This window comes from Anabrus simplex, chromosome 4 (assembly GCF_040414725.1).
Source record: "Anabrus simplex isolate iqAnaSimp1 chromosome 4, ASM4041472v1, whole genome shotgun sequence".
Classification (NCBI taxonomy): Eukaryota; Metazoa; Arthropoda; class Insecta; order Orthoptera; family Tettigoniidae; genus Anabrus; species Anabrus simplex.
Window position 1 is genome coordinate 232580462 of NC_090268.1, and position 13249 is coordinate 232593710.

General features: G+C 42.3%; 1 protein-coding gene across 1 annotated transcript in view; it reads right to left on the bottom strand.

Moving 5' to 3' along the window:
• Positions 1-13249, bottom strand: part of Dip-C (dipeptidase C) — a 1401195-nt gene that overhangs the window by 72983 nt on the left and 1314963 nt on the right. Inside the window, exon 5 of the mRNA XM_068227217.1 lies at positions 4059-4120. Coding sequence (XP_068083318.1) covers positions 4059-4120 — 62 coding nt within the window. The remainder of the gene's footprint in view (positions 1-4058; positions 4121-13249) is intronic.

The following is a 13249-nucleotide window of genomic DNA, read 5'->3' on the forward strand; positions in this document are numbered from 1 at the left end:
CACTTTTGTCGGAAATAAACCAGAACAAATCGAGCTGCATTTCTCGGGACATTTCCAGTTCGTGAATCAAGTAATCCTGGTGAGGGTTCCATACACCGGAACCATACTCTAGTAGGTGTCTTACCAGAGACTTATATGCTCTCTCCTTTATATCCTTACTACAACTCCTAAATACCCTCATAACCATGTGCAGAGATCTGTATCCTTTATTTACAATCATATTTATGTGATTACCCCAATGAAGATCTTTCCTTATATTAACAACCAGATATTAAAGTATGAAGGCTTTCACGGCCGGTGTCAATATAATATAAATCTTCCGGGCTATTATGCCGTGGTCCACTCCTCTCGTTTCTCCCAGACGTTTCGACTTCTGCTGCGGTAGTCATCTTCTGTGGCTTCGTGTAGATACGCTCTCCTGTATCCCGCTGGCGACTGGCGAGGAGAAACGAGAGGAGTGGACCACGGAGCCCGGAAGATTTTTATTATATAACAACCAGACACTTACAATGATCCCCAAAAGGAACTTTAATCCCATCAAGGCAGTAATTAAAACTGAGAGGACTTTTCCTCTTTGTGAAACTCACAACCTGACTTTTAACCCCGTTTATCATCATACCATTGCCTACTGTCCATCTCACAACATTATCCAGGTTATTTTGCAGTTGCTCACAATCTTGTAACTTACTGTATTTATTACCGGTACTCTGTACAGAATAACATCATGTGCAAAAAGCCTTATCTCTGATTCCACTTCTTTACTCATATCATTGATATGTACAAGAAAACGTAGAGGTCCAATAATACTCTCTTAAGGAATTCCCCTCCTAATCATTACAGGGTAAGATAAAGATTCGCCTACTCTAATTCTCCGAGTTCTATGTTCTAGAAATACTGTATAGCCACCCATTCAGTCACTCTTTTGTCTAGTCCAATTGCACTCATTTTTGCTAGAAGTCTCCCATGATCTACCCTATCAAATGCCTTAGATAGTTATGCTTCAGTGGAATAACCTTTCCTAAACCCGAACTGCCTTCTACGAAACCAGTTATTAATTTCGCAAACATGTCTAATATAATCAGAAGGAATGCTTTCCTGGCCTGTAATTTTTCAGTGTTATGTTTATTAGCAGGTGAGTCCGCCTGGGCGAGATGTATCCCCGGACCCAAAGTCTGAGGCTCCAGGACAGTGCTCTTGAGGCGGTGAAGTGGGATCCCTCGCCGAGTCCGACGGAAAAAAAAAAGAAAAGAAAAACCCTGCAGGGTAAACGGATTAAGAAAGAAAACGGAAGAAAGATAAATTATGATTAGGAGGCATTATCAATTAGATCATCTGTCACAGCTTGCGTACGGTATTTGTTTTCGGAGTGTTTACATTATATTTTCGGACTCCATAAACATTCTCTTGACTCCTTCCTTTATGTAATATTCCCTATTCATTTTTGATATGCCTTTCTTTTCTTTCTTTCCTCTTTATTTTATCTGCAATGCTGCCTTAACAGCATAAACAAAACCATAAAATTCAATCAACCACTGAGTGGCTCAGACGGTTGAGGCGCTGGCCTTCTGACCCCAGCTTGGCAGGTTCGATCCTGGCTCAGTCTGGTGGTATTTGAAGGTGCTCCAATACGTCAGCCTCATGTCGGTAGATTTACTGGCACGTAAAAGAACTCCTGCGGGATAAAATTCCGGTACCTCGGCGTTTACGAAAAGAGTAGTTAGTGGGACGTAAACCCAAGAACATTATTATTAATCAATAAATCAGTCACTACTGATCTGCATTTAGGGCGGTCGACCAGGTGGCAGATTCCCTATCAATTGTGTACGAAGATCTCCCTTGGTACGTTATTTCAATCCCTAACTCCCCTTCCTATAAATGAATTTGAATTGAATACGTGTATGCATATTTGAACATCTTAACAAATGCTCTATGCTAATTTGGACATGCATATGGCACTCCATTTTTAACTGTACTGTAACTACGAATGGCAAATAGGCTAGCATTCATAGAGAGTCCTAAGTCTCCGAAAATAGGAAGGAAAATGCAGGAATGATCGGCGCAAGCAGTTGACCTGTACCGTGTCCAAAACTGCCTGCCGCTCATAGCCGGGATCCTCCGGATACAGCATGTTCAAAATGTGTACCCTCATGTCTCACGCATTGTTCGTAGCCTACATTGTACAGTAGATTATCACTGTGATGGATATAGGTTGCCGCAAGGACACACACACACACAAAAAAAAACCTGACTATATCTTCTCTCGTCATTCGGGAACACGGGGTCATCAAAACGGAAAACGGATTCTTTCAGCATGTCACCTGGGGGCGTGAGATACGGAAATTCCGTGCCACGGGATTTAAAATCGTGACACGCTTGTGGTGTGGGCTGTAGCACCACTCGCTACATCCATTGTCGTTGCAGTGGTAGGTTTTTGGCGTCATTCAGTAGTTTGATTTTCAGAGTATGTTTGTAATTAGAGTACTGTTTGTTTTGCTGCATGTTGTACAGGGTCTCTCATATAAACCCTGTACTGCGGCAGCTGTAGTATAGAAGGCGCACGCGCATATTTCTTTACCTTGCAAGCAGCCTGCACGTGTTCGACCTGGCAAGCATGCGCCGCCAGTCTGAATCTCAGCTGTTAACATGGTGAGACAGCATTACAACACCGTATATTCGTATGTAAAAGTTCTGGTTTCATCTTAATGGTCATGTGAACAGTCATAACTCTCGCTATTCGTGTGCAGAAAATTCTAATGCTGTTTATGAAGTTCCTCATTATGATACAAAGATTGGTGTTTGGTGTGCTGTTAGTGCAAGACCTTTTTTTTTTTTTTCGAGACGACAGTAAATGCAGAGATGTACCAAGATAACATTTTGACGCCGTTCATCCATCTGTTAACGGAAGAAGAAAAATCGCGTGGGAGGTTTCAGTAAGATTCAGCCCCTGCACATACAGAAGAAGATTCCCTTCTTACAATCTCGGAAGTGTTTGCAGACAGAGTGATCAGTGCTGGTCTACTTCCCCTCGTTCTCTAGATCTAACAGTGTGTGATTTTTACTTGTGAGGTAAACTGAAAGAAAAAGTGTATCGAACACATCCTCACATATTGGAGGAACTGAAAGAAAACCTTAAGAATGAAATCAGAAACATTACTCGCGTCAGTCAGAATGTGGTTACCAGATACAGTCCCTGTATAAACCGGGAAGAACGACACTTCCAGCATGCAGAGCATTTGCTTCTCACAAAATATTTCACGCTCGCTCTTTCGCGCTTTAAATCCGTCTTTCCCACGAATCAAAACGGACAAATATTTTTATTATTATTTATTTTTCTTGTTTTGCTTGGCGTAGTTAAGACTATAAATCCTTCTCGAACACTAAACCAAGTTTAACACGAAGCTGATACAATTAAAATAACATACTTGCACTCGATCTACACATCCGGATACTTGTGGAGTTCTCACTACGGAGGAATGTCGTGAGACAATGGTTGAGTGTGATTTAAGTTTTTAAATCTGTACGAAAAGGAGCGGGTAATTTCGCAAGCTTCTCATCAGAACCGCAAAAGCAAAAATGTTTTTGAGGGGCAGAAGGGAGCAGGGATGAAATTGGGACAGCAGTACTAAATTAGCAATTTGAAGAAGAATAAGTAATCACTATTTTGTTGTCTAGCCCTTTTTATTTCCCTTCGCCACCACCCGTTCTACCATGACAACACCAGACGTTGTTCGCGACATGTCAAGTCTCATTTTTCTGTAATATTGTCCCTTCTGATAACCAACAGGTTAGATCCTTTCCTAATTTTATTTATGAGTTCTTGAGAAGATTGTGAACGCACGTTCGAAAGTTCATCACAGATAGATTTAGAAAGTTTTGAAAAAGTGGAATGTTTAAGCATCGACATGAACTGGTGTTTTTCATATGATCAACAAAAATAACTGATTAAATTAAATTATTCTCTTTATTAGATACCTCAAATCTGAAATCCGAAATAAGTTAATGCTCCAAGTTGTTTCTCCATTACCTTATATCTATTTTAAAGGTGTTGGCTTACTTACTTGCTAATGCCGTCAAAGGCTGCTTCTCTGTTCGTGAGATTACTGTCCGTATTCACGCCACTCTGTGAACAAATCATTCAACAGTATTAATTATACGGCATAATAATAATAATAATAATAATAATAATAATAATAATAATAATAATAATAATAATAATAATAATAATAATAATAATAATAATAATCTTTATGTTTACAACATCTTTAATATACTGAGGGAATCAACAGCGCGCTTGTGGCTGCGCTGCTGTTAGCTTGCATTCGGGAAATGGTGGGTTCGTACCTCGTTACCATTTCAACGAGTATAATTAGATAGCGAAAATCGTTAGTAATGAAATATAAAAAACGAAGTACAATTTAAAAAAAGAAGCATGAAGTAACAAGACCTGTGAAGGAAAAACAAAATAAAAATGAAAGTAATTCATGGATTACATAGCATCATCATTCTGAGAAGTATGCAGCCGCAACATACTTTTTAAGAAGGAATAATATTAAGAATATTCAGCCTGAAAGAAAGATGCGTTAAGAATCATTATTTTCCCTCATCCAAGGTGACTGATTTTACTGTATATTACAACACATTGGTGGATCTGGAATGATGAGTTTTGTCGCGCTAAGAGAAAAAGTTTTCAATCAGACATGAAGATCAGTGATGAAGTCATCGAAGTAGTGGATAGTTTTCATCTGCTGTGTACAACTATCAGTAACAATGGCTCTTATAATACAGAAATTCGTCGTATATTAACACTTAGTAGGGGAGCAGTGGAAAACCTAGAGGAGATCTCCAGCCGTTCAGATGTGTCTGTGCAAATGAATATGAGAATTGTTCAGCCATTCGTCTTTCGAATATGAAGGGTACCTTCGGCCTCACAACTCTCGGGGATGGAAGAGAACAGAAGCTGATCAAGGGCGGTTGGATAGGAAATATGATAATATCACTGCACCGATAAATGGAACTATGCCACACTAAAGCACCTTCTTGTGGAGACATGTCTGACTGCAGACAGTGTTCAAATAGTTATAGAACTAGTAATAATGTATACATTATGTTTATCAATAGGAAAACTGTTTAGTAAAAGGAAGTGCACATTAATATTGTGTTCTCAACAAGAAGGCTGGTTGAGATCTTAACAGACCCACCATCAATGAGGCGGCGTTCTAGGGCAGGGATAGCAAACCTTTACTGACTAGCGTGTCAATTAAGGTCTTGTCTAGTGTGCCATCGATTATTTTCCTTTAAAATCATCATGAAACCCTTCCTTTGACTTCACTTAGGTATCGGATTCCATTACAAATAAGTGCATTCGACCGAATGTTTCAGATTTTATTTTGCAAACATAATTGAAAATTACATTTTTAAAACATGTAAATTGTAAGAATAAGATATATTTTTGCTTTCACCTACTACAATTATGTATTAAAGCTAAATGTTAAAAAAATATGATATGTGCTAGATTTTCGACCTAATTATTAAATACCGGGCGAGATGGCCGTGCGCGTAGAGGCGCGCGGCTGTGAGCTTGCATCCGGGAGATAGGGGGTTCGAATCCCACTGTCGGCAGCCCTGAGGATGGTTTTCCGTGGTTTCCCATTTTCACACCAGGCAAATGATGGGGCTGTACCTTAATTAAGGCCACGGCCGCTTCCTTCCAACTCCTAGGCCATTCCTATCCCATCGTCGCCATAAGACCTATCTGTGTCGGTGCGACGTAAAGCCCCTAGCAAAAAAAAATAAAAAATAAATTAAATGTTAGAAATATTAAAATATGTTAGTATATTGTCTGACGTGGCATTGAAGTCGTGTTCACGTGCCACTAGGTGCCATAGGTTCGCTATCCTTGTTCTAGAGAAATAAAGTATGAGGTAGTTTCCTCTTGCTTTCTTCATCAAACCAGAATGTGCTGTCGCGTGTTAGTCTGCCAAGCCGACTGAAATGGTCAGGCTGAGTAGCTCAAACGGTAGAGTGTTGGCCTTCTTAGCTCGAGGTGGCAGGTTTGATCCCAGCTCAGTCCGGTGGCATTTGAAGGTGGTCAAATACAACAGCCTCGCGTCGGTAGATTTTCTGGAACGTAAAAAAATTCCAGCGGAACAAAATTCCGGTACCTCGGCGTCTCCAAAAATCGTAAAAGTAGTTAGTGGGACGGAAAACAAGCATTAATTATCCTACTGAAGTGCATACACCAACTGACCCTATGAACAACACTTTCACATTGCACTGACAGACTGCATTAGGAATAGTGTTACTGAAGAAAAGTTAAACTAACTAACCTTTTCTAGCCCATACCAAAAATAAGAGAAAAAAAGTAATGTCAATGTATTTCAGTCTATTTTTCCGTTATTAAAATAGTGTACTGAACTATTAAAAGTTGAACTTCGACCGTTGTCGACTCGAGAATTTAGTAAGTTTCCCTTCCTCGCGTCGCTTTTTGAGTTTTCCCATGCAGGGCAGATGCCGCCCACCCTCGTCGGAGGGTCTGCCTTACAAGGGCTGCACCAGGGTAGCAATTGTCATACTAAATTATTGTTTAACATTGAGGTGTCTTATGTTGATGCTTCATGCGCACTGGTGGACAGGTTACGGTATTTGGAGGTTTAGGTTTTTGAGATTAGTACATCACTGAAGACACGACATGTACAATTCGTTTTAAACAGTGGATAATGATAATGATAATGATAAAAATGGACACTAAAACAATAAAGATGCTTTAATGTAAGCTACGTCACACACATCTTTGTTGGCGACCACGGTTCCCCTAGGTGAGCCTGGCAGTGCTTCCTCTTCCAGGTTCCTCGCTCTTACCTTTCCTGCCTGACCTCCCTTGGCCAACTCTTGTTGTTTTCCAACTCCGACGGTAGTAGATTTGCGAGGCCTGAGGAATTTTTCATTTTCACGTCGAGGGCCTTCCCTTTCTTTTGCCGATAACTTCATTTCTCGAAGTATTGGACCTCTTTCATTTTCCTTCTGATAAGTATTATCAGAGGATGTTTACCAAGTTGTTCTTCCTCTTAAAACAATAATCACCACCAACACTAAATTTTACAAAGCAAGGACGGAACTTGGCAACCTTCTCGACCATTTGGTTTGAGGAGATTTGCGTAATGTGAAAATATGGTCCATGTAAATATGACTTTTTATCTATTCAGTTAAAAGGAGTTTTCTTTATTATTAATACAGTACGCCCGCCTCTGTGGTGTAGTGGTTAGTGTGATTAGCTGCCACCCCCGGAGGCCCGGGTTCGATTCCCGGCTCTGCCACGTAATTTGAAAAGTGGTACGAGGGCTGGAACGGGGTCCACTCAGTCTCGGGAGGTCAACTGAGTAGAGGTGGGTTCCATTTCCTCCTCAGCCATCCTTGAAGTGGTTTTCCGTGGTTCCCCACTTCTCCTCCAGGCAAATGCCGGGACGGTATCTAACTTAAGGCCACGGCCGCTTCTTTCCCTCTTCCTTGTCTGTCCCTTCCAATCTTCCCATCCCCCCCGCAAGATCCCTGTTCAGCATAGCAGGTGAGGCCGCCTGGGCGAGATACTGGTCATCCTCCCCAGTTGTATCCCCCGATCCAGAGTCTGAAGCTCCAGCACACTGCCCTTGTGGCGGTAGAGGTAGGATCCCTCGCTGAGTCCGAGGAAAAAGCCAACCCTGGAGGGTGAGCAGATTAAGTAAGAAAGAAAGAAAGAAAGAAAGAAAGAAAGAAAGAAAGAAAGAAAGAATTAAAGAATTAATACAGTACATTGGAATTATTATTTTTTCGTCCATTAAATAATTTTAATACATAAATAACAGCAGAAAATATCCACACCAACTTTTAAAAGGCAAAAAATATATTAAACTAACAAATAGACTACCGAGCTCGATAGCTGCAGTCGCTCAAGTGCGACCAGTATCCAGTATTCGGGAGATAGTAGGTTCGAACCCCACTGTCGGCAGCCCTGAAGATAGTTTTCTGTGGTTTCCCATTTTCACACCAGGCAAATGCTTGAGCTGTACCTTAATTAAGGCCACGGCCGCTTCCTTCCCACTCCTAGCCCTTCCCTGTCCCATCGTCGCCATAAGACCTATTTGTGTCGATGCGACGTACGACGTAAAGCAACTAGCAAAACAAAAAAACAAACAAAAAAAGGCTACGGAAGCTAAAATAGACAAAAAAGGCAAAATAATAACTGATACTACCGTTCCCAAACATGCTTGTCTCTATGTTACACTTCGATATATCCACCCAGATAAAAAAAAAAAAAAAAAGGCATTTTGCCTAACTTTCGCGCTCTAATCATAACAAATATTTTCAAGCAGAGGCAATTACATTTTAAATGTTACTTTCAAATCATACAACCAAATAATTAATACGATTATGTAAACCACCGTAAAACGAAAGAAAGGGCGTCAATACATTTTGAACACAACAGCTTCTGAACACACGGTGAATAAAAAATGCCGCCTTCGAGGACCAGAGTGGGTCGCTTTGCACACCGGCAACGGCGTGACGTAAGAGCAAATAGCAAGCGACGAGGACATGGGGGTGTAACAATGGTACCCGTGCATAACGGAAATAACACTTGCCCCATTTGAGATGTGCGAAAGTAGTATAATAAGCGGGTTCGGCGGCCGCCTCCGCCTCAGGGCTCCCAGGGGCACCACCGCCTCCACCTCACGGGAGGCCCTCCCAGAGGCCCCCTCCGCCTCCGCCTCACGGGGGGCCCTCCCAGAGGCCTCCTCCGCCTCCGCCTCCCGAGGGGCCTTCCCAGAGGCCTCCTTCGCCTCCCGCGGGAAATTTGAATTGGTAAACAAAGCCACGTGCTTTTTGACAGCTGTCATCGACAACAACGCATCCCTAACCTCACTGCTGCCATCTTGACGGGCCTAAACCTCAGTGGTACCAACTTAAACTAACTAGCGCGAGATTTGAATAGGTAAACAAAGCCACGTGCTTTTTGACAGACAACAACACATCGCTAACCTCAGTACTGCCATCTTGACGGGCCTAAACCTTAGTAATACCAACTTAACCTAACTAGCGCGAGATTTGAATCGGTAAACAAAGCTACGTGCTTTTTTGACAACCACGTACTTTTTGACAGCTATCATCGACAACAACGCATCGCTAACTTCAGCGTTACCATCTTGACGGACCTAAACCTTAGTGGTACCAACTTAACCTAACTAGCGCGAGATTTGAATCGGTAAACAAATCCACGTGCTTTTTGACAGCTGACATCCGCCATCTTTTATCAATAGAGCACAGTGCTGCCCTCTTTAGCTACTTACCTTTAACTAGCGCGAGATTTGAATAGGTAAACAAAGCCACGTGCTTTTGGACAGCCACGTGCTTTTTGACAGACAACAACACATCGCTAACCTCAGTACTGCCATCTTGACGGGCCTAAACCTCAGTAGTACCAACTTAACCTAACTAGCGCGAGATTTGAATTGGTAAACAAAGCCACGTACTTTTTTGACAACCACGTGCTTTTTGACAGCTATCATCGACAACAACGCATCGCTAACTTCAGCGTTACCATCTTGACGGACCTAAACCTTAGTGGTACCAACTTAACCTAACTAGCGCGAGATTTGAATCGGTAAACAAATCCACGTGCTTTTTGACAGCTGACATCCGCCATCTTTTATCAACAGAGCACAGTGCTGCCCTTTTTAGCTACTTACCTTTGAAATGGGGTGGCGGATAATTTGAAAAATGCTTTTTGATATCAGCCATCTTTAATCGACAGAGCACCGTGCTGCACTCTGGTGACAGACAATTCCACGTGACAGCAGCCATCTTTAGTCAAGAGAGCACAGGGCTGCACTCTATGTGGTGGCGGCAATTTGAAAAAATTCACATGCTCTTGTTTGGAAACAAAGCCATGTGCTTTTTTGACAGCTACCATCCGCCATCTTTAATCAAGAGAGCATCGTGCTGCACTCTCTAGTTGAAATGTGGTGGCGGCAATTTGAAAAATTCCACGTGCTCTTGTTTGGAAACAATGCTACATGCTTATTTGACAGCTACCATCCGCCATGTTTAATCAAGAGAGCACCGTGCTGCACTCTCTAGTTGAAATGTGGTGGCGGCAATTTGAAAAATTCCACGTGCTCTTGTTTGGAAACAATGCCACATGCTTATTTGACAGCTGCCATCCGCCATCTTTAATTTATAGAGCACAGTGCTGCCCTCTTTAGCTGAAATGTGGTGGCGGATAATTTGAAAAAAAATTTTGACAGCAGCCATCTTTGAGCACCGTGCTGCCCTCTTCAGCTAGATACCTGTGGTGGCAGGCAATTCCACGTGACAGCAGCCATCTTTAATCAAGAGAGCACCGTGCTGCCCTCTTTGTGGCGGTGGCAAATTCCACGTGCTTTACAAACACTCGTGCTTTTTTCTGACAGCTGTCATCCGCCATCTTGCATCACAAACCTCAGTGCTGCACTCTTTTGCTAGATACCTTTGAAATGTGGTGGCGGCAATTTAAAAAATTCTATGTGCTCTTGTTTGGAAACAAAGCTACGTGCTTTTCTGACAGCTGTCATCCACTATCTTTAATCAATAGAGTACCGTGCTGCTATCATGCGGGCAATTTCGTCAGCTGTAATCCACCATCTTTAATCTACAGAGCACCGTGCTGCCCTCTGTAGTAGCGGGCAATTTGAAAAGTTCTGCTAGCTGTCATCCGCCATCTTTAAACAAGAGAGCACCGTGCAGCCCTCTTTAGCTAGATACCTTTGAAATGTGGTGGCGGCAAATTGAAAAATTCCACGTGCTCTTGTTTAGTAAACAAACTCTCGCGATTTTTATCAGCTGTCATCCGCCATCTTACATCGCAAACCTCAGTGCTGCGCTCTTTAGGTACATACCTTTGAAATATGGTGGCAGATAATTTAAAAACAAATATTCTACAGCAGCCATCCCTCGACGCTAATTGCACAAGATGGCTGCTATACATGACTCCTTAAAGTTGTTTATGCAAGATGGCCGCTATACATAGATTCTTATGAGACGCCATTGGGATGCTTGCGCAAGATGGCGGTTATAAAAGGCTCCTTATGAGTAGCCCTAGGCATGCTTGCGCAAGATCGCGGTTGCTCTTATGAGGCGGCTTAAGGGTCCTTGCACAAGATGGCTAGAGACGCCCTAAGGATGCTTGCACAAGATGGCGGACACAATATGGTTGCTATACACGACTCCTTACGAGACGCCTTAAGGGTGCTTGCGCAAGATGGCTGCTGCTCTTATGAAGAAAGCTAGCTTAGGGGCTAACGTGTCGTGCTAGTTCGATTCATTAAATTTAGGGCTTAAATGCAAAATGTTAAATATCTCGAAAACGGTGCACCGAAGAGCAAAACGGACAAAATTTTTCTGTCTAATACCCAGGTTCGCAGTATGAGGAACATGATAACATAAGAAAAACATAGTCTAATGATGGGATCAACAGTTCGGTTCCTACTTAGGCCCTTTGGCATTCGCTCTGTTTTAGCTTGTATTGAAGCGAGTCTTCGTAACATGATCAGGTCTAGCTATGGTAGAGAGTATAACGTACCGTGCTGATTCGATTCATTAAATTTGGGGCTTAAATGCAAAATGTTAAATATCTCGAAAACGGTGCATCGTAGAGCAAAACGGACAACATTTTTTCGCCTAATACCCAGGTTCGCAGTATCAGGAACAAGAAAAAACATAGTCCAATGATGAGATCGACGGTTCGATTCCTACTTAGGCCCTTTGGCATTGGCAGCTATCTAATTCTACAAGATGGCGCCTATACATAGCTTCTTATGAGACAGCTTAAGAGCGCTTGCACAAGATGGCTGCTGCTCTTATGAGACTCCCTAGGGGTGCTTGCGCAAGGTAGCAGCGACAAGACGGTGACTATACACAGCTCCTTATGATACGGCCTAAAGGTGCTCACACAAGATGGTAGCTGCTCTGATGAAGAAAGCTAGCTTTGCATCGTGCAGGTATCTTTACAGCACTAAACCTCATACCTTTGAAATGTGGTGGCGAGTAATTTGAAAAATTCGACGTGCTTTTTCTTAACAGCAGCTATCTTTAAACAATAGCGGCTATACATAAGCTGTTAAGGCCTCCTCTTATGTCAAGGTATAGCTCTATCGAACAAGTTTAAACCTGCATCGGGATAGCTAGAGTAAGCACGTGCTGCAGTGATGACGTCATTAAGCATGTTGAGACTTGCAAATCACAAAAGAAACGTAACAAGACTAGAATCGAACACTGCACTCTATGCCGTGAACTTGATCATGTGATCGGAACATTGATTGAAGTGTTTAGAACACTAAATAAGTAGAACCGAACACTGTACTCGATACAACATGTGTTTAGAACATGTCAGGGGATACCTTTGTTCTAAGAAGATTAGATTACCGCGCATTCCTTGTAGGGCTAATAGGCTAAAGGGCTAATGGGCAAAAGGGGTAATGGGAAAAAGGGCTAATGGGCAAAAGGGCTAATAGGCAAAAGGGCTAAAGGGCTAAAGGAGCAACAACCTCATCGTTCGCTATCAGGAAGAACGCTTGTACTTTGTTAAGTGTAGAAAATTAATCCTTATTTGTAAATGGTTTCATGTTCAGAACGAGGAATGGAACCTAGGGGTTACGTCTTACCTAATAAAATCCCCGAGGAGCGATGAGTTACGTTTTTCGAACTAGTGTTTGGAACACTGAACTTTTCAAGATGATAGCAGAGAGTTTAGCAATGTTCTGTTGTTGGATTATAAATTCCGCGCTACAACATGCATAAGGTGGCAGCCTTGACGTTTACCACCGTAAAGGTGACAAGAGTGAGGTTAGCAATGTTGCGTTGTTGGATTTTAAATTCCGCGCTATAACATGCATAAGGTGGCAGCTTTGAGGTTTACCGCCGTCAAGATGGCAGCAGTGAGGTTAGCGACGCTCTATTGTCCTTCAAAGTGAGGTTAGGGTCCGTCAAGACGACAACTGTCAACAAAGCACGTGGCTATGTTTACTAAACAAGAGCACGTGGCTGTGACGTCACGGTCACGCGGTATGCTGCGTCAGCATGCAAAGTTCAATGTCTACACCCGCGTAGTTAACATTCTGCTATGTTCACAAGATTTTTTACACATAACTATTCTTTATGCTTTAAGTTCATGTACATAGGTTATGTTAAGATAGCAGCAGATACAAGCGATGGTCACGTGCTCTAGTAGAAGATGCATGCATTA